We start from the raw sequence: 21,292 nt of genomic DNA, 5'->3' as shown, positions 1-21,292 counted from the left end.
AGTAGAGTTTTTACTGGGGAAATTCTTAGTTGATGAATCAATAAATTGATTTAATAATCAAATCATCAAATTGGAAGCAGATGGTATTAAATGCTTTAAGATAATTATTCTGATATTGTTTGTTTTACTTCTTGTCATCACATCTCATGTTCAGAGTTATAGTTAACAGTGTGTTGTGCGTGTATCAAAGCCTAATGTATCGTCCTCCTCTGTGCCATAGAGCACCATTGTTGTCCAAAAACTATCCAGAACACATCAGTGAGCCATACTGTTGCACTGGGTGACATGTCCCTTCATCACACACACACACACGCACACACACACACACACTGTAGATCATGTCACAATCCCACACACTGTCCTGCTGCCACAAGTACTCACTGTAGCACCAAATGTGGATTAATCCGCTGCCACAAATAGTCCCCAACAAATACACTCTTTCCTTCTAACTGTTATCAAAACGACAGTGATCAGCCTTTTTCCCCTATTTTTTAAATAGAGTAACTATATATTTTATTTGCGTGTTCAGGGCTTGAAATTAACTTTTTTACATGGTAGCACTGGTGCTCCTAACTTCAAAAAGTTAGGAGCACCAGCAAAATTTTGGGAGCACCTACTGTAATGTAAGAAGCACCATAATCGATTTATTGCAACAAAAAGTCAACATTATACTGTATACATTACATTGTATGTGTATAGTACACTTATCATTAACCACTTTTTTCAGTTGAAGACATTTTTTTTTATAATAAACACAACACCACTGTGAATGAAAGAGAAACCTTAGATGATGATAATACTGATGATGATGATGATGACAGTCACTGATGACTGTCATCATCATCATCAGTATTATCATCATCTAAGTTTTCTCTTTCATTCACAGTGGTGTTCAGTGGTAGCCTGGCGTTGCCAGACCCAATTTGCAAAACGCGAATGGGTCTGGACACGGACTGTATATTTCCTCTATTCCCGAGGGGCAGTATCAACGGCTGTCACTCAAAATGCCCCTTCACGCAGTTGGAAAGACGGAAAACCAATCAGAGTAAACGAAACGTGTGACGTAGGCTAGCACAACACCACTGTAAACAGACCAGCAAGCTGCAGCGGAGATGAGCTGTGATAATGTCTGGGAAAGAGTGTTGCCGTCTTTGCAGATATCCTCCTCACTGTGGACTCCGAGTTGCATGGCTGTGATTCCCAGCTTAGTCGCTTCCCTGACCTGCTCCTCCATGAGAGCAACTAGCGGAGAAACAACAATAGCCACTAAAAACTTGTGAATGACACATTCGACTTGGGGGGGAAAAATAGTCGCACCAGAAGAATTATTTACAATCGCACCAGTGCTCCCAATTATATTTTAAGGTTGCACAGATTCATTAGGAGCAAATCAGCTTCAGGCTCAGTGCCAGGGTAGGATAGTAAGAAAGTATTGGAAGACAAATGAATGCTATGTTGGTTTTAATCTTTTTATTTGTTGCCAGTTATAAAATATAGAATAAACCCACCTTCATCCTTTAAGGACCCAGCAACAGAGATATAGTTTGTGCCATGATATGGACTACAAGACAGTATAAAGTAATTAGTAGGCTATTTTTACTCTGGTACTTTGGGTATTTTGATGCTAATACTTTTGTTCTGTAAGATTTTACAACTCATTCTCATTCCAAAGTCATCGTAAACCGATGCTTGGGCAGTGACTTCTGCATTAGACACAGATGAAAAAAGCCATCAGTGTGTAATACCGCCCAACAATGTCAGGGGGAAACACGGTGGGATAACAACATAAGTTCAGGGAGCCAAAAGTCTAAGTACAGTGGGCGGGAGGGGTGATGGATGGGTCCAACAGTGACCGACTTTCTAAACCTTACTACGTGCAAGTGTCAGCTAAAAGTCAACTTGTTGTGTTGTACCTACGTAGTATGTTTATTTCGAAAGAGACTGTGTCCAAACTGTACATTTCAACGGAAGAGTGTTTTGAAAAGATTTAATGCATGTTACAGGCTGACGGTGACATGATATCCCAGAACACCAGCAACAAATGCACCCAGGCTACCTTGCGTGTCATATCTCGACATAGAAAGTCCATGACCAAGTGACGATATGTGTCGAGGTCTGAGTAAGAATGTGTTGGATTTGACTCTTTTTGGTAAAACTTTATAATAAGGGTACAAATCACATATTTAGTTTAACTAATGCATGACTCATGATGATTTAATGCATAAATTAATGCAGGCTGTTTCCTGAATTCCACTTGCTAATCATTAACAAATGATAAAGTCACTATGACTGTATGTGATTAGTTCACACTCAATAGATCATCGACTAAGGAATGTTAATTCACTGTAACTTCATACATTAATTGCTATGTGGCCAAATAAGCTGGATTCCACTTGTGCAGAGGTTTTTTTCAGAACCATGCAATTACTCATTTCCGTCTTATCAAAAACTGACCCTTGGTCAGTGGCCCTACACGTCAAAATATGACGCTCTAGGTGCCCCTCTAGTGTCAGTCGTGGGGTGGGACTAAGGGATGGCGTTTCAAATTATACTTATTACATACATTGTGTCTTTTGGTTCACACAAATGCAGCTCAATGAGACAGTGCATCATCGCTATGCAACAACTCTGTTGTGAGTTCTGATTTACAACTTTTCAGGATTATTTTGTGGCTGAATATAATTTGTAGCTTCTTAAAATATGAATGAGGATATTGATAGTGAGATACTGGATGTCCATGCTGACTTTTTCACTCTTAATGCTATGGTAGTCGCTTGCAGCTCATGTTTACAGCAGCAGGTACCGCAGTGTGTAGATATTTGACGCAGAGGGCCACTGACCATGCCTCTGTATTAAACAAGTTGGGAGTGAGACCAGGGTGTGAAAGTAGTGCTGTACCCTTATGATATAAAAAATATACTATTTAATTGCCAGGAAAAAAACAAACAAACATGTTTCACTCTCTTGGTTGTAAACGTGGCAAAAATACCATACCAACACATAAAGGTTTGTATCTGGGGAACCAGTTTGGTTAAAAAGATAAAAATGAAATGAATGAATGAGATATAATGTATCTCACATATGTTGTTGAAGTCCATTCACCTTTCTGTTATGGAGGTGAATTAGCCTTGATGTCCAATTACATTTGCTGCTTTGCCAGTCATTTTGTTTGCTTGTTGACGTTAAGTCACCCTCTCCGTTAACAGCCATTTTGTTTGTTTATTTGTTGACAGAATTTGTTTGACAGATATTTTTTTGTTTGTTGACAGTTTTCATTTCCTCTCTCCATCAGGGCTGTTTCAAGACACTCTGGGGGCCCCAGGCAAGAGGCACCTTGGAGCCCAGCCCTGGACCTGGAGTCGGACTTCTTCGCCGCTGGTAAGCCCTTATCTTGCGCCATATTTGACAGGAATACGGTGTCTGTGACCCCCGTTCAACCCACGACCGGCAGGATTCGCCTTTAGTTTCTGCTGCTGGTTGAAATCTGTACTCGCACAGCGTGCTCCTGAATGATTTGTTTTGCTCGCACAAAACTATTTTTAGTCGCAAATGCGAGTAAAATGCTTTGCACCGTAGAGCTCTGTGGAAAACAAATCACTGTAGCATATAAACAAATCTAACCTACAAGTAAAAAGAAATAAATAGTAACTTTCACTGCTTAAAGATACTCAGTAGCTCAGCTAATACCTGAAATGTCACTGGATACAAACCACTGCAGCAGCATATTGAGTGCCACGTGGCCAGCGCGCGCCGTTATTGGACGGCGCATGGACACTCACCCTCTTGCAATTGGACTTTGAACTTATCCCACAGTAGTGGTACCGTGAGGTACCTACTACAGTACTCCAACAATGCTAGCGCAGGTGGCAACCAATCATGCGGGACATGGTCTCAATTTGCGTGACGCGTGAAAAGAGACAGAAATGCTGTGCAGTCCCGCACAATGCGAGACGTCTGGTCACCCTACTTCCACTGCCACTCGTAAGCAGCAGCTAGTAGGGGGCCTCATTAGGCGGGATTCCAACGTGTTGTTGTTGTTGCAGTGTCTATAGGGGTTCCATCATATTGTCATTGATATGGCCAATGTCAGCCGTCTCTGGGGGCCCCCTTCCAGCTCGGGGCCCTAGGCAATTGCCTAGTTTGCCTCTCCGGTTGCGACGGCCCTGCTCTCCATCACTGCCAGCTTTGCACATTAGCCATTATCACTGGCAACACTGAAAAAGTAGCTTATGTCACTGCCACTTGGAATCTAACTAACTTACGTTGACAACATTCTGACTTACATTCTATTAATATGTATTTTCTTATATCATCAGTGTTGGAGCCATAATGTACTTTTTGTTTATTTTTTATGTTTATGTAACAGGTGACCATTTGCATTGTTGTATGTAGTTTTCTGTTTGAACACTGGGTGGAGCGTTAGCTCAGAAAAGGCATATAGGTAAGCCGCAGGTGATGAGCAGCAGGTGTGGAAGGGGGAAGCATACAATTTTTGACCGTGTCAGTATCAGGGTGGCGGCGTCTCAACAAACAAATTGATGAATGAAACTTACCTGTCTTTAAAGTTAATTTAATGATGGAAAACTTACCTGTGGATTTACCTGTGTTTTACCTGTGCTAAGGTGAGCATAAAAAGAGAGCAAATAAATGGGTCACCGCACTCAAAGACAACTCAGTATTGGACATTGGTTTATTGTTTTTGCCCAGAACACGTGTCCAAAAAAGATCTCCCCGTTCGCCCCTCAGTGACTCATAAATGTATTCGTTTTATTGGAAAGACTCTACAATCAGGGCTTCTCAGCTGTTTCAGCAGCATAGCTGAGTTGGACAAGTTTGTCACTGTGGTGATGTTCACTTGCTCAGGCCATCACTCATGTCTCTTGGCCAGAGGAGCATTTTACTGAGGAGACCCACCACAAGTGGATACATGCTTTTCACTCAAAGCCAGAAACAAAAGTCTGGAAATCCCATACACATACTGGGCCCAGCAGTGATTTTCACTATTATGAACATATTGAAGCTGCCTCAGTCATATTATCCAGAAGTTTGCCTTCAATCTTATGAACAGGCCTACTTATGGGGGTTTGCAGCTATCTGACGCAATGACTTGGGCTAACTGCAACCTCATGTACTGTATTACAAACTGTGTTGCCAACATGTATGTTGAGCTTTGTCTCTTTCACTTTGCTCTGATACACTTCAAAATGTGATTGGGTAGATTCTGTATGTTTTACCAGTACCACCACTGAGTGATATGTGTTAGTTCACTGCAACTGTTTGTGTTTACTTTATTTTTCCTTTCTTTTGAGTTTATTAAATATTAGTTATCACATAGCAGTAGGATCAATTTGTGCATCTCCACATTGACAGAGGCACTGTGTGTCTTTTATGCACGTGGTGCAGCACCAGTAACTTCATTAATTAGACCCATTCAAATCAACACCAGGATCAGTGAGGATCTAATGGTAAGTGGCCCTCAGAGCTTTCTACAGTCAGACAGTTTTACTGTTACACACAGAATCCAGGTTAAGTAAAAACACCTGGAACATATCAGATGACCTCAGGATGAGTCCACCTCCCTCGGAGCTCTCAAGACATTAGTATCATAAATAGATAAGTAATTAAAAATAAAAAATTAATTAAAAAAAATAAAAATATAAACTCAAATTTTTGAAAATGCTTTTGTTGTCTGTCCTGTTCAGGTTATTGTAATGGGGAGTTTTTACTGGTGTCTCTAAAATCCAAAGTCAATGTATGCTCTAACGCGCACCATCCACACTGTAACACACTTACTGTGGTACTTTGCAGTGGGCCTGCAGATTCTTGATTTGACCGACCAGTTGTTGTGTTACAAATATATTTTGGTGTGGATGCTCTGCAGCTGTTTTTTTGTTTTGTTTTTAACATAAAATATAATGTACAATCTGATGGTTACAAAGACCATCAATTTCAAGTATTGATTGTTAGTTTTTGGATCTTTTATTGAAGAACCTTCCCCTTCCCCTTTTTACAAATGGTTCTTTTTTTTTATTAATAATAAAACATAGTAATTCATATAAGAAGTAGGCAAACTGTGAATGAACATCCCTCAGTTATTGATGATTAAGTGTGCACTAATCACATAAAGTCATAGTGACTTAATCATTCATTAAGGATTAGCAATGGGAATTCACAACAGCCAGCATTGATTCATGCATTAAGTCATCATGAGTGTTATCGATTTTGATTTTTACACTCTGATATTGCTACTTGCTATGAGTACAAAAACAAAAAACAACAAAAAAAAACTTGCTATGAGTACTTCCTCCAGCACTGAGGGAGAATGTAGCCTAACGGCCTTACTGCGCTGTGTACTGGCCCTTTAATTGTTAAAAAAAAAACAGAAAGGAGGACAGAGGATATGGACATGCGCGCTCCGCTCAGTGGAGACATAAATGCGTCAACTTTAGTTATGAGGAGTAGATTCCTGCATGTATTGTGTGTTTACAGGACATGGTAAGTAAATGAAACTTTTGACTTGTTGTAAAGTTGTGTGAAGAGAGACAGTGTGCCTGAATAAAGACTGTCGAGAGTGAGAGGAAGTTCATGGCGAACAGAGGAAACAGCAGGAAAACTGGGTTTGTGCAGAAAACAGGAACATAGCCTAGTTTGACAACACTGACAGGGAGACTTTGGTTATTCTCTTCAACTAAATCTGGGCCATTTAGTTTGGTTCAGTATTCAAGTCAATAGCCTACGACAGAGTCAGACAGATGCTGGGTCGTGTGACGCCGCGGGCCGTCACACGACCGAAGTTTATTTTATATCTTTTTAATGTTTACTGTAAGATAACATAACGTTAGATTAACTTGCTGTGTGCAACAACTGAATTACTTTTCTCTGCTTAAGACTGAAGCACTTAAACGTTACTGTCCTGTGACTGTTCTCTTCTTATGTCCGCGTATTGTTCCACACGTTTCCTTTTTTATTTATGTGTGTTTATGCGCGAGTGTGGGCGCGCGTGCGTGCGTGTCGCCAGAGCCAAAGTTATAGCCCTCCTTTTTAACAGTACCTACAATATCACGTGATACTATCAATAGCCTACAATAAGCTTAAAAGTTTATCAGATGTTTCTGAATTACAAATGATATACTGAGATATTTTTTTAGTAAAGTAAAACGATTGTTCCTCTTTACCGCCCAGCAGTGTTACACTACTTAGGTAGGGTATTCGTAATTAAATATTGATTTACTATTGAGTAACTGATGTCCAACCCTGTCTATTTAATATCAATTAATCATGGCCATATTAATTTGTCGATATTACTATAATCAAATTAAACTGTCAATGTTTACATTGAGACCCACCAGCTTAGAAAGTCTGCTTTATGGTGAAATAATGTGTATTTATTTACTTATCTATGTATTTATTTATTTATTTATACATGAAATTATTTATGCATTTATTTTTTCTGTATTTATTTACACATTTCTTTATGTAGCCTATTTTGTGTATTTATTTATTCAATCATACTATCATTTTTTATTTCAGTATTTAATTTTACATTTGTTATTATATTTTTGTTTATTTATTCATTTGTTTATTTGTGTATTTATTTATTCTTTGTTTTGTTGTTGTTCTTTGTACAGCGTCTAAGTATCCAGAGAAGCGCTATATAATCCAATGTATTGTTATTATTATTATTATTATTTTACTTTATTTTATTTTACACAGATGAGAAATACTGCCATAATGGGGACAATTGATCCCCACCTTTGGGACATTAAAATTATTAATTATTATGGGTCAGACTGAAGGAAAGCTGTGAAAATGAAGACCAAAGAGCATTCTCAGGAACTTAGAGATAAAGTAATAGACATGATTTTTTATTTATTTTTAAAAAAACAAAAAAAACCAAATAATATCCAAGTGTTTGGGTATCCCAGTGAGCACTATTGCCTAGACAAGGCAAAAACTTTCCTGAAGACATTGCAACTGAGCAGGAATGAGGGAAGTCACCAGAAATCGAACAATCACTTTAAAGGTAGGGTCTGGAGGATTTTCCAGTTGCTGTTTGTAAACACACATTCAAATTCGGCCCCTCCTATCAGGCTCAACTCTCCCGGGTGTACGGAGCCCGGAGGTACGGAAGAAGGCTTCACAGAAGAGGTTCAGGCAAGGCTCGCGCTGGTGCCAGAGTGCACGAGAGTGACCCAGCTCAGATGATGTGGGACAAGGTTTGGCCAATATTCAAAATGCTATGTGTGGTGTAAACTAGTGCTGCACGATTTGATAAAAATGTGCGATTGCGATTTTGGTGGACAATATGACGTTGTCACGTAAATGACAAATTCCAGCATGTGAACAGGCCATTGCACAACACAGCAGCATGTCATGTGGGCCAAGCAAAATTGCTCAATTTTTCATAGTTTGTTATGGAGTCCGTAATTTTCCCTGTATCTCTTTGAGGTCTTGTCATATGGCGTGACACTTACGAATGTATGCGTAATTGTGCTTTGTTGTTGTTTTATGAGGCTCTGGTGGCTTTCAGTTGTCTCTTTGTCTTTAACGTTACTCGGCTTAACTTTCTCTCGCATGCATTCTTCCTACTTTTCTCTGTGCTGTCTCAAGTGTTGATATAGACTGGTCGTGTTGCCGTGGGACATGGCGACTTTAACTTTTAAAGTTTTACACAGCAAGTCTTTCTGGTCAACGTCACGTACCTGAATCCAAAGCATCACCATATAGGCGTTGGGTTATTTTTTGCCACCAACTCAGCCTGTTTTTGGTCTTGTTCATGCTCTTCTTCAGCATCTATGTTGGTCACTGCTGCACGCTGGGTGGTCACCTGACCATACGTGCTGCACACACCAGGATAGCTTGTGGGCTTAATGTCAACAAACTCCACACACTACAGGAAAGGTAGTCACGTCCACAGGCACATTCAACATTCATTTACATTAAATCGCAAATCGCAGCCTTTTATGCGGTTATGTAAGTGCACAGCCTGACATCGCAATTGCAACTGTGATTTCATTAATCGTGCAGCACTAGTGTAAACTGCCCATGCCCCAAAAAAAAACATCCCCACAGTGAGTAATAGTGGCGGCAACATCAGTCTGTGGGGATGCTTTTCCTCATACAGGACTGTACATCTTGTTAAAATGTGGAGTGGACTGGAGTGTCTCTTTGACATGTCATCACATTTGTGATGACAAGACAATTGATAGACTGGAGAAGGAAAGAACTGGACAGAAATTGCTGCAGCCCCTGAAATCCCCAGCAGTACGTATGCTATAGCTAGCTAGCTAACCACTGTAGGGGCTACTTGCAAGTTTATGTTAGCTAATGGAATATTTGCTAGCAGCCTACGAGCTAACTGTAGCTGGCTTCAAAAATTACATCATGTAAACATTTATATTATTGAAGTAAGAAATCCTCAGCTGAAATGTACGGGTAGCTTGTGGGCTATTGCAGACATTCCAGTAGCTAACGTTAGCCTACATGCAACCTTGTTTGAAGTGGGGAAAGCTAGCTAGCTAGCTATCTCATTTAGCATACTCACTGGGGATTTTGAGGGCTGCAACAATTTCTGTCCCCTTTTTTCTTTTTGAAGCTAACAATCTTGCAAATAGTGACTCTGCAAGATGCCTGGTTTTTGTAAAATCTTATTTTGTGACTAAAAACTCTCTGACTCATGACACATTGTCTTTAGATGTGAGAGGGTGTCAGACTTTATTTAAAAAGTTTTTCAAAGTACTCTAGTGCATGATAGACACTAATTACTTATGAAGCAGCATAGATTTTTTAAATGCATCACACTTTACTTATCACCAACAATGAAACCTTATAATGAAGCATACATTATACATCAATGTTTGTCACTTTACTTAACACATACAATAATAAGTTATTATACTGCATGGACTATTATAACATATTATGAGTCATTACTGCAGTTGATTGTTGAGGTGTGTATTGGTGAGTTTAGGTATACATAATGCATCCTAAGCCCCATCAGTCAACCTCTGGTTTATAACTAGTCAAGAACATCCATAAGATACCTATTATTCAGAAGTCACAACTATAATGTTTTATGATTGTTGACATAGTGCATTAGGAAGCATTATGTGTGTTTATGAGTGCAGTCATACAGCATTATAAATGCATTATAATTCACCATGAATGGCTTTATAATGCATTATAGATGTGGTCTTCATAGAAAGTGTTATGCAAATATCTGTAATAACAGAACAAAAATTGGCAGGTAATCACTAGCTATGTTTCCATCCAAAAGTGATTCGAATCATTGGGAAATGCGCATTAAAAGAAATACGAATCTTGTGTGTTTCCATTACATGTACGGACTTTGGTGAAAACTACGAACTCGCGCGAGTTTTCCGCAGAACCGGAAACAAAACAAGTCTCGCATTCTTCTTCTTCTACGTTTTCTGGCGGAACCTTGGCAACCAGCTTGTAAATGCATTACCACCTTCCCGACCCGGAGTGTGGATATCACCATGGAGGGAGGTGCGCTACATCAGACTTAATTCGAACATAACTGTTTCCATCCCCCGTTTTGCGAATCAAAATTTTTTCGAATCAACCAAAACCCGGCTAAAGCGAGCGGATTTTAGTTTGTGTGAATCAGGGGATTTTAATTTTAATTTTGCCATTTCCATCGTAATTTTCCGAGGCGATACTTCTAGATGCGCATCTAAACAGGCTGATGGAAACATGGCTAGTGTTATCTGTGGTTTTGCTACTGCTGTTTCCTTCTATTGTGCATTGTGTAACACCCTCTGTTGATGACACATCCCTGATTACAGTAGTTCTGCACAAAACTGGGCTGGTTCACTAGATTGCACCAAGGTTCGAAGAATCAGGTCTGAAACTGAAACCGGATCAAGAACCAGAGCTAAGTTGGTGGAAGAGTGATAAGAGAGATACAGCAAGAGAACATTTAAGCAGGACAATGACCATGAGCACAAGGCCAAAGCAACACAGGAGTGGTAAACAATAAAAAGGTGAATGTTCTACAATGACCAAGTCCAAATCTCCATTCCAAACTCCAAACTCCATCCACAAGTAACAGCCAAATAACCCTAAACAACCTGGAGCAAATCTGCCAGTATGAATGAGGAAAAATGAACACTCACCCAAACAGTGTGCAGTGTGTACAGATACTTACCCCAAAAACAGTTAAAGCTGTCATTGCTGGAAAGGGTTGTTCTACCAAGTACAAATGTATAAGGGTTAGATACTTGTCCAAGCAGCATTTTACAATTTTAGAGTTTCTTTTAAAGGTCTGCTGATGAATACTGTTAGAGAATATGGGGTTTCAATAGAAATACTAATTGAAAAACAAACATATGTCTAGGTATCATTTGTAATCCAAACATATCTGATAACATTTACAGTTGCATTTAAAAGTTTGGGCACCTCTAGTCTGTTAACTGTGAACAGCTAAACAAGTATAAGATGACCTGATTTCAAAAAGCAAGTTAAAGATGACACATTTCTTCAACATTTTAAGCAACATTACTCTTGTATTTCAGTCTTTTACAGCTTCAAAATAACAAAAAAGGAAAAGGGCCTAAAGCAAAGGTTTGGCCACCTTACGTGGTCAGATCATACGAGTACCCCCTTTGGCAAGTATCACAGCTTCTAAACACTTTTGGAACCAGCTAAGAGTCTTTCAATTCTTGTTTGGGGGATTTCACCTAATCTTCACTGCAAAAGATTCTTGGTCCGTCTTCATGCACTGCTCTTTTGAGGTCTATCAACAGATTTTTAATGATGTTTAGGTCGGGGGACTGTGAGGGCCATGGCAACACCTACAGCTTGCTCCTCTTGAGGTAGTCCATTGTGGATTTCAAGGTGTGTTTATGCAATGCATCTACTTCCCTCTACTTGTGAAATGTTCCTTGTGCCACTGGCTGCAACACACGCCCAAAGCATGATTGATCCACCTCCGTGTTTAACAGTTAGACAGGTTTTTTCTTTTCATGAAATGCTGCATCCTTTTTTCTCCGAAAAATACCTTTGCTCATTGTGTCGAAAAATTTATATTTAACTTCATCAGTCCACAGGACTTGTCTCCAAAAATAATCAGGCTTCTTTAGATGTTCCTTTGCAAACTTCCGACGTTGAGTTTTGTGGTGAGGACAAAGGAAACGTTTTCTTCTGATGACTCTTCCATGAATGTCATGTTTGTACAGGTGTTGCTGCACAGTATAACAGTGCATCACCACTAAAGTCTACTAAATCTTTCTGCAGGTCTTTTGCAGTCAAATAGGGGTTTTGATTTGCTTTTCGAGCAATCCCATGAGCAGCTCTCTTGAAAAGTTTTCTCAGTCTTCCAGACCTCAACTTGACCTCCACAGTTCCTGTTAACTGTAATTTCTTAATTACATTACGAACTGAGGAGACAGCTACCTGAAAACACTTTGCTACTTCTTATAGCCTTCTCCTGCTTTGTGGACATCAGTTACTTTAGTTTCCAGAGTGTTAGGCAGCTGTTTAGAGGAGCCCATGGCTGCTGATTGATGGGACAAGGTTTCAGGAGACAGAGTATTTATAAAGCTAAGAAATTTGCATAGCCTGTCCTTTCCTAATGATGATTGTGAACAAGCCATAGCCCTAGTAAAACCTGGAGCCCCTTTTAAAAGTTGTCTGAGAGCTCAAATGTCTTGGGGTGCCCAAACTATTTGCATGGTTTCCTTTCCTTTTTTTCACTCTAAAATTGTACAAAACAGAAATAACACAGTATTCTTGCTTGAAACATTGAAAAGCATGTTTAATCTTTTACTTCATGACATTTGGAGATCAGTTCATCTTCTACTCACTTAACTATTCACAGTTAAAGAAATTTTGACCAGGGGGCCAAAACTTTTGCATGCCACTGTAAGGTGGTTGATCATTTTACAAACCACTGCATATTATCATATTGAGTATCTCTAAATTACAATAACGGATGCTGCAATTCATCATTTTCTCTCCTGACACTGTTTGTATCTGTGAGTACCAATCTGACACCAGTGCCCCCCTTTCTTTCTCTAAATTTAACTATCGTAGACCTCACTGGGCAAAATTCATTGGATCATTTTTATGGAAGGTGCAACACATCTGTAAACCTAAACAACACAACATTTAATTTTCATGTCACATTCTCCTTGCTTTTCAAATTTACATTTATGTATGTATTGTAATATACATATATTTATGGAACTTTGGGAATAACAAATTAAATTGAATGACTAATATGTTCGGACAATCAAGACTGTATTCACTGTTCCCTCTTGACCGTGCAGTCAAAGACTTCAACACTAATGACTAATAAGCACCAGCAGTTGACTCTAAACTCTGTCTGAAAGAAAAAATTGGTGGCGCATTGCCTGAAGTAGGTTATGAAGGAAACACACACACACACACACACACACACACACACACACACACACACACACACCTTTCCTTTTATACTGTTCAGGTCTGACAGCTTTTAAATGCACTGGTTACACTGGGGACCATAAGGGTTCCTACGGTCAAGGAAAACCTGGAAAAGTCATGGAATTTCACAATCTTGTTTTCCAGGCCTGGTAAAGTCATGGTATGAGTAAAACCCTTGAATGTTGTTGAAAAGTTGTTACATTTTGTTGTGGTTAATGGAATTAATTTTTAAAGAAATCTTCCATGAATAAACTTCCGCATGATGCAAAGTGATGGCAAAAGATTTTTCTGTAGATGTTGACGTAACATAGCTCTAATCCATGTGCGATGGATTGTTACTAGGCCTGGGACGATCAGCGATCAAATCGTATATTGGCGATTGGAGGGTAGCCAGGCTTTTGCTGGATATCAAGGCGACTTTGGGGGGGAAAAAAAACAAAACGGCGCTCTACCGTGCATTAAGAGATGTTTTTTGGGGAAATACATGACTGTCAGAGAAGCCCCGTTTACAAACAGACCTACAATCCATCTCCTCTCCTCTCCTCTCCTCTCCTCTCCTCTCCTCTCCTCTCCTCTCCTCTCTGTCTTCTCAGCGGAGGGTGCCCTGTCAGCCCTGCACTGACAGTGACAGGGCGCATCTCTTTGATCTGAAGACACAGCCCGTTTGCTCATGCTTCGGGGTCGTTCAATAGAGTAATTGCAAATAAATATTGTTTTAATGTGTAACTATTGAAATGTTCACAAGGGCTTTCGGAAATTCCTACAATGTTGCGGCACTGCCGCCTTTGCAGGTTAAAAGTTAATGACAGTGACTTGAAGTGAGGAGGAGCAACACCTGACAACCCGGAGACGCTCACTTTTGCATGTGGTGCAAAATATTAAAATAAAGTGGTAGTGATCGACATAAGACACATGCCAAGGCAGTAACCCCGCAGATGCCAAGGACGTAACACCCCCCCCCCCCCCCCCCATGGTGATCGGTGAAACCCTTGAGATGTTATACACCTTTATGTGATGAGCCACGCCCTCCGCAATATTCATTGCCTTATAGAAGCTCAGTTTTAGTAAGTTTTCCAACTTTTGCCAAGCGGGATCTTCAGACATTGGTCCCTAGATTATGTTCACCGAGTTTCATGCAGATCGGTCAAACTTCCTAGGAAGAGATCGATTTTAAGTGTTTTTCAAAAAAATTCAAAATGGTGGAAAATCTATATAAGCGGAAGTGAAGGGTTCTTGAGGCAGATTTGTTCCTCATGAGAAGAGGCATCTCTGTGCAAAGTCTAATGTCTCTACGACATATACGGGGCATGAGATATGCCCATTCAAAGTTTGCAATTTCAGTCTGTTGCTATAGCGCCCCCCTTTGGCCAATTGATGTAATATTGCTTCATTCACATCCTCCTATTACCCTCTACCACTGTGCCAAATTTCACATGGATTGACCAAGTCAGTGAGGATAAAAATGTGGAACAGACACACAGACACGCCCACAGACAGAGTTTTCATCATTATATAGTACGATGTAGGGTTGTGAATCCCAAACTTTCCATACATGCTATGCCCTACTGTAATGTTCATATTATACATTGTAAATAGTCATGAAAATTTTATTATGAGTCCTTAATATGTTATGAAGAAGTCTTAAAACTTTGTCCATGACAATGTGTGGGAACCCTGGGCCACTGTGAAACCAACAGCACCCAGCTGTACCTTAGCACAAAACCATCCACCCATCTCCCTCCACAGTCCCTTATCAACTGCCTGCAAAACATAAAACCATAGATATTGTTGGGATCAACATATTAGGCCTCACCAAGGGGCACCAAATATGTAGGGATTTAAATTCGGGCTTCACATGGAGGCACCAAATATGTTGGGAACATAATTTTAGGTGTCACACGGCGGCACCAAATATGTTGTGATCAACATATTAGGGCATCACACAGAGGTACCAATTATGTTGGGGTCAATTGGCTATCGGAAATAATTAATAATTATTAATAATAATTAATAATTATGTTAAATAATGTGACTTAATTAACATTAAATCACCTCGTGGGGCACCATTACCGTAAAGGGAAAAATGACAGTTAAAGATATAAGTCTCATAAAATATGCTAAACTATTAATTTAGAGTTTTGATTAATAATTAAATTAATGACAACAACCAAAATTAACAGTAATGTCTGAAGGATTTTGGAGTTCTTGACACAGCAGAGGTTGACTATTCATTCACTCTTNGTGTGTGTGTGTGTGTGTGTGTGTGTGTGTGTGTGTGTGTGTGTGTGTGTGCGTGCGTGCAAGAGAGAAAAGGGAAAGACAAAGGCGGGTGTGGTGATCAAAGAGCCGTTTGGCCTACAAAACAAAATGGCTGACAACAGAGAACTACAAAATGGCAGAATCAAAGCTGGCTTCAGGTCGGGGGAGGTGTTTGTCTGACCATGTGGTCAGAACTGACAAAGGAAAAGAAGCGTGAACTTTGAGATGCCTGTTTGGGTGTAGCTCTGTTGAAAGCCTATTTGTTGATGAGTCTATGTCAATGTGACGTATGTTGCAAACAGACTGGATTAGTGCAGAGATTGTTTAGTTGTGTGCAAGAATCTGTTTGTGAACAGTATTAGCAAACTAAACACTTAGCTTTGGCGAAGCCTTCTAATCAATGACCTAACTGCAAACTATCACAACAATAACTCAATAAACAGCATTAAATCACATACAACAAGTTAAACAGTCTTGCTTAGCCTGTAAAGCTGTGATAAAGCTATGCCCAGTTGTTACGTTACCGATCCTTGAGTGGATGGGAGAAAGAGTCACTTGGTGGTGTACTGTTTTGTTAGCTGGCAGAGGAAGGCTGGGAAGATGGTTCCAGCTGCAGTCTTTGCTGTGTCCTTGTTCCAACGGTTCTGATCCGAGGAAGCCAGTCGCTCGGGGTCCTTGCAGAGTTAGACGCTGGGTGCTAACTCACTTAGTTCCTTGTTGCTGGAAAGCTAGTTGCAAACCTTGTGCTTACACCTCTAACTTTCTGGTTCAGGTTAGAGAGTCTGTGATCAATTGCCCCACCTTTGATGGTTCAGGGCAGGGAGCAAGGGTCTGAGCATCTGGACTGTTCCAGGCCCAGCAGGAAAAAGGTGTGGGCTGCTCCGCAGTTCCTGAGTAAGAGAGCAGAACTGTCTGAAGGGAGCAGACCTTCTACAGATGCCTGCGACATCACAGAGTCACATGTCACTGTAAAAGTCCTGCCCAATCAAGTTGTGAGACTTGTGTTTCACTGAGGTGTGAGGTGAGACCTCCTGTGGAGATGGGTGTCACATAGCTCTCTTTGTTTGAAGACAAAGAGCATGCAGAGGAAAAAGCCTTCAAATGTCCAGTTTAGATTTTAAAAATGATCTCTGTCGTCCTGTGAATCCCAGCAATATCATCCTGCTCAAACTAAACAGCAATACAACTGAGCTGATGGCTGTGGCTTCTAAGCTGCTGCTCCAGAAGGTTGGTGATCCTCTCCTCGATGTGGACAGCTGCATCATCTGCCTTTCCCCAGAAGTGTGCAACCCTGGTGTCATACTGGACTCGACCTTCTCATTCCAGTCACACATCAAATCCATCACCAAATATGCTTTTAATCACTTGAGAAGCATCTCTAGACTCCGGCCATCATTCACAGACTGTGTGGCAGAGACCCTCATCCATGCAGTCATGGCCTCCCACATGGATTGTTTTAATGGAATCCTGTCTGGGATACTCACTAAAGCTCGGGACAGGCAAAAGGTTTCAAATGCTACATGTATTTCTTTACAGACTTTCTGTAAACTATATTACAAAAATGTTTCTGAACATTTCTTTTGGGCCTGAGAAGAGAATTTTTAAACAGGAAAAAAAAAAATCCAGCTAGCTTTTGACTTATAGATGCCCTTTGAAACATAAATAATCCATACTTCATCACTCGGAGACGCCTATTCACCTGTACCACTTGTTTAACTTTGTTTTCGTTCCGTGAGAGTTGCGCTGATCTGCCTACTGTATATGGTTCCGCATCCCGGCATAATCTTTGGAGAGTGACGGTGTTGAGGAATCTTTATGAATAATTAACCGTGGCGTTTAAAATCGCGGTTAATAGTGAAATAAATTAATCGTGACATCCCTAATTAAATGCACATGTTTACCTCAAGAGCACTATATTTATCATTTAATGTTCATCTGTTATGCAGAAAATAAAGTCTTTTTAATATATTGATGTGATCACGGGTGAACTGGACTTCGGTTTTCTCTGTTTTCTGTGTTAGAGTGAAGATGAATGAGGATGCGTTTGAGGTCCCGGAGAGGACTGAGTACCGCTACCTGGTGCAGGAGGAGGACGAGGAGGAGGTGCAGTATGTCCGTCACAGACACTACATCAGCCCCCTCCTGGTGCTCTCCAGACGCTGTATCTTCCTCATCTGCCTTGGTGTGGTCGCTCTGCTCTCTCTCGCCACATACCTGGGATACGTCGCCCAGACGCTGCCACCGGGTATTGCCCAGGTGTCGACGGACTGTGGAAAGTACAGAGGAAGACACGTGAGTTTAGACATGGACTCAAGGTTTCTTTATACAGTCCATCAGGTGGACATGTGTCCTTAAAATAGACATAATCATACAAGGTATACAAAATAATATTACAGTTAACATGAGGAGGGAACGTGCATTCAGCATGAAATCTCTAAATCTCTGCTATTATTAGTTTAAAGCAGATTCCTGCATCACTTTTACATGTTGTTATTTTTATAGATGTAACCATCATTCGTCTCAGTAATGATAACAGTTTATATACCATATTTATTACAAGTACACAGTTGATATAGACACCAACAGACAGCACGGAGCCAGCACGAGCCATCACAGATTTTAGATTTAATCATTTTGCAGTAGTAGTTGATCCAAAATACAAAGAATCTTTTAAATGAACAGTCAATAATTCTAATGTTCACTAGTGTAAGTAAGTTGGACCGTTGAGGAGTTGATACATCCCTCTCTTCCAAATCTCTGCACAAGGACTTGAATGATTAATTAACAAATCAAATACAAATATCGAACATTATATGGTTCTTAAATGTTATGATTTTCCCTGCTTTATATCTTTGTAAAATGAATATCTTTGAGTTTTGGACTGTTGATTTGACAAAATGAGACATTTGAAGATGTCACACTGAGGTGATGAATTGTTATCTTTATGTACAGCAGGTTAAAACAGAATTAGCATATGTGTGTTTACTTATTGTAGTGAAGCCTCATTCACACTGTTTCATCCAGTGGCAGTTCTGGTCAACTGTAAAATACCACCACCCCAACCATAGGTTGGTTTTTCAGAAGACTAAAGGCCCTGACACACTAAGCTGAGCCCTAGGCTTTGGTGTCCCGTGTTTTTTGCCCTGGTCACACCTTGTCTGCTTTTTATTCAGCCAATTCAGCAGTGTTGAATAGGCCTTGGGAAATGATGTAGGTGTGGACATCTCCAGTCGCCTCTCTGTCAACTCTGCTAAATTTAGGCTGTGATGTCAATTTTGTAAGTCTCTCCTAATGCTGACTTCTAGCTGGCTAGCTTGGTCGAGGTTTTTAAATGTAAATATCAGTAAACGTTGAGAACAGATGGAGAAGGCTCTGACTGGGCCTGCAGAGGTGACAACAGTCAGCCTTTGTCACCGCTAGTTTTATTTGTTGGTTTGGTGTGTCTGGGCCTTAAGGATACACAAATAACAAACATGCGAACACTCATTCAGTGTTAACATATGTTACATTTATCACTGCCCATTAATAATTACAATTTCCCCCTGTGTGGGGATAAATGTGAGGTGATAAATGTACAAAAATATTCACCATAATTAGCAGGGCCAGAGGGGGCTTCAGGCATAATATTATAGGGGCACTGGCCCCTCCATTGGGAACATCTGGTTTTGTATTCCTGCTCTGTATGTAGGGCTGCAACGATTAGTCGACTAATCGATGACTAATCAACTATTAAAATAATCAGTGACTATTTTAGTAGTCGACTAATCGGTTTGAGTCATTTTTCCTTGAAAAGAACTATAAAAGTACTCCCAAATACTCTTATTGCAGCTTCCTACGTTCAAATATTGGCAGCTTTACACACTCTCCCATGACGGTCAATTAAAAACCCTTTGGCGTGAGTATGAAACAAGACATTAGATGACATAATTTTTGGGTTTGGTAGAGACAGACATTCAACATTTTAACACATTTTTCTATAAAATGATTAGTCCTCTAATTGAAACAATAATCGACAGATTAGTCAACAATGAAAATAATCGTTAGTTGCAGCCCTATCTGACTGGTTTATTTAAAGTCAGTTCTGAATTTTATTCTTTTAATTTTTCTTTTTTTCTTTTTTTTCCTCAGAAAAATGGAGCCTACTCCTTTAAGGGCATACGCTATGCTGCTCCACCTGTTGGTAATCTGCGTTGGGCCCCTCCGGCTGAACCAGTGTGCAATGGTGGGGTAACCAACGCAGGTCGCTTCGGCAACATGTGCCCTCAGGTGCGGCTGATGACAAGCACAGAGAAGGTGATGGGCCAGGAGGACTGCCTCTTCATCAACGTGTGGACACCAACGCTGCAGCCCGAAGCCAAGCTGCCCGTCATGGTCTGGATCCATGGAGGATACTTGCACATGCTCAGTGGAGGAGAGCAGGGCTACTCACCCACAGAGAAGCTCGCCGCTGACACAGGAATGGTATACATCAGCTTCAACTACAGACTCAACGCCTTCGGCTTCATGGCACTGGAGATACTGAGAGAAGGTTCTCCAAAAAACACTTCAGGTCAGTCTGTAATACACACTGTGGGCCAATACATACAGTATAAGTCTATATAAGTACATATACATACAGTATATGTATTTCAGAAGACGAATCTGAGGTTAGGAGTTTGATTTAACTGCTTTGCTGAAATCACTGTCAGTAATACTGGAGCCACATAATCTAAATCAGGGGTTAGCAACCCAGGGCATGCGTGCCACCATTTGCACGCCGTAGCTTAACTAATGGCACACCAGCAATATGTAGACTATGCAAGAAAGTTTTTTTTTAAATGTTTGCAGACAGAATTTTCACACATTCATTATCATTTGTGAAGCCTGTAACAATAACTTGAGATATATACGTATATATATATATATATATATATATATATGTATATGTTAAGCCTACTGCTCGGTTATTCATTGTGTGTGTACTCTGGGCATAGACAGAGCAGCAGACTGCCAGGCTCAGTGAAAGTGAAACTTAACTGGTCCTTGTGCTGGGTCTAAAAGTTTGATTTCACTTTCAAACAGCTGGTCTTCTTATCCGTTGATCTGATCAGCTCTGATCAGATTGACTGATCAATTATCCACCCCTCAACTCAGACTCAGCCCCCCCAGGAAGTGTGCTGCCCTTTGAAGCCAATTTTTTGCAGTGGCCAAACGGTGGAATTACATCTCCCGAGTCCATTACGTGATGCCACAGGGCCCAAAACACTTTTTTTCCACATACTTAAAGGGATAGTGCATCCAAAAATGAAAATTCAGCCATTATCTACTCACCCATATGCCGAGGGAGGCCCTGGTGAAGTTTTAGAGTCCTCACATCCCTTGCGGAGATCGGCGGGGGGAGTGGCCAGCACACCTAATGGCATACGGCACCCCAGACTAACGTCCAAGAACACAAAATTGAATCCACAAAGTATCTCCATATTGCTCATCCATAGTGATCCAAGTGTGCTGCAGCCGCGACATAAAAAGTTGTTTCGAAAAACGTCATATGAACTCTGTTTTTAGCCTCACTGTAGCCTGTAGCTCTGACTGCTTCTCTGTGCTCCACGCTCACGTGTGCGCGCTC

General features: G+C 40.5%; 1 protein-coding gene across 2 annotated transcripts in view; it reads left to right on the top strand.

Moving 5' to 3' along the window:
* Window positions 1-6,372: 6,372 nt before the first annotated feature.
* Window positions 6,373-21,292, top strand: part of si:ch211-71n6.4 (para-nitrobenzyl esterase) — a 36,177-nt gene continuing 21,257 nt past the window's right edge. For both annotated transcript variants that reach the window (XM_050072349.1, XM_050072277.1), the window contains exons 1-3: window positions 6,373-6,495; window positions 17,709-17,979; window positions 19,816-20,236. In XM_050072349.1, coding sequence (XP_049928306.1) covers window positions 17,716-17,979; window positions 19,816-20,236 — 685 coding nt within the window. In that variant the 5' untranslated portion in view covers window positions 6,373-6,495; window positions 17,709-17,715. The remainder of the gene's footprint in view (window positions 6,496-17,708; window positions 17,980-19,815; window positions 20,237-21,292) is intronic.

The sequence above is a fragment of the Epinephelus moara genome, chromosome 1 (assembly GCF_006386435.1).
Source record: "Epinephelus moara isolate mb chromosome 1, YSFRI_EMoa_1.0, whole genome shotgun sequence".
NCBI classification, from domain to species: domain Eukaryota; kingdom Metazoa; phylum Chordata; class Actinopteri; order Perciformes; family Serranidae; genus Epinephelus; species Epinephelus moara.
This window is presented reverse-complemented; position numbering and strand designations above follow the sequence as displayed.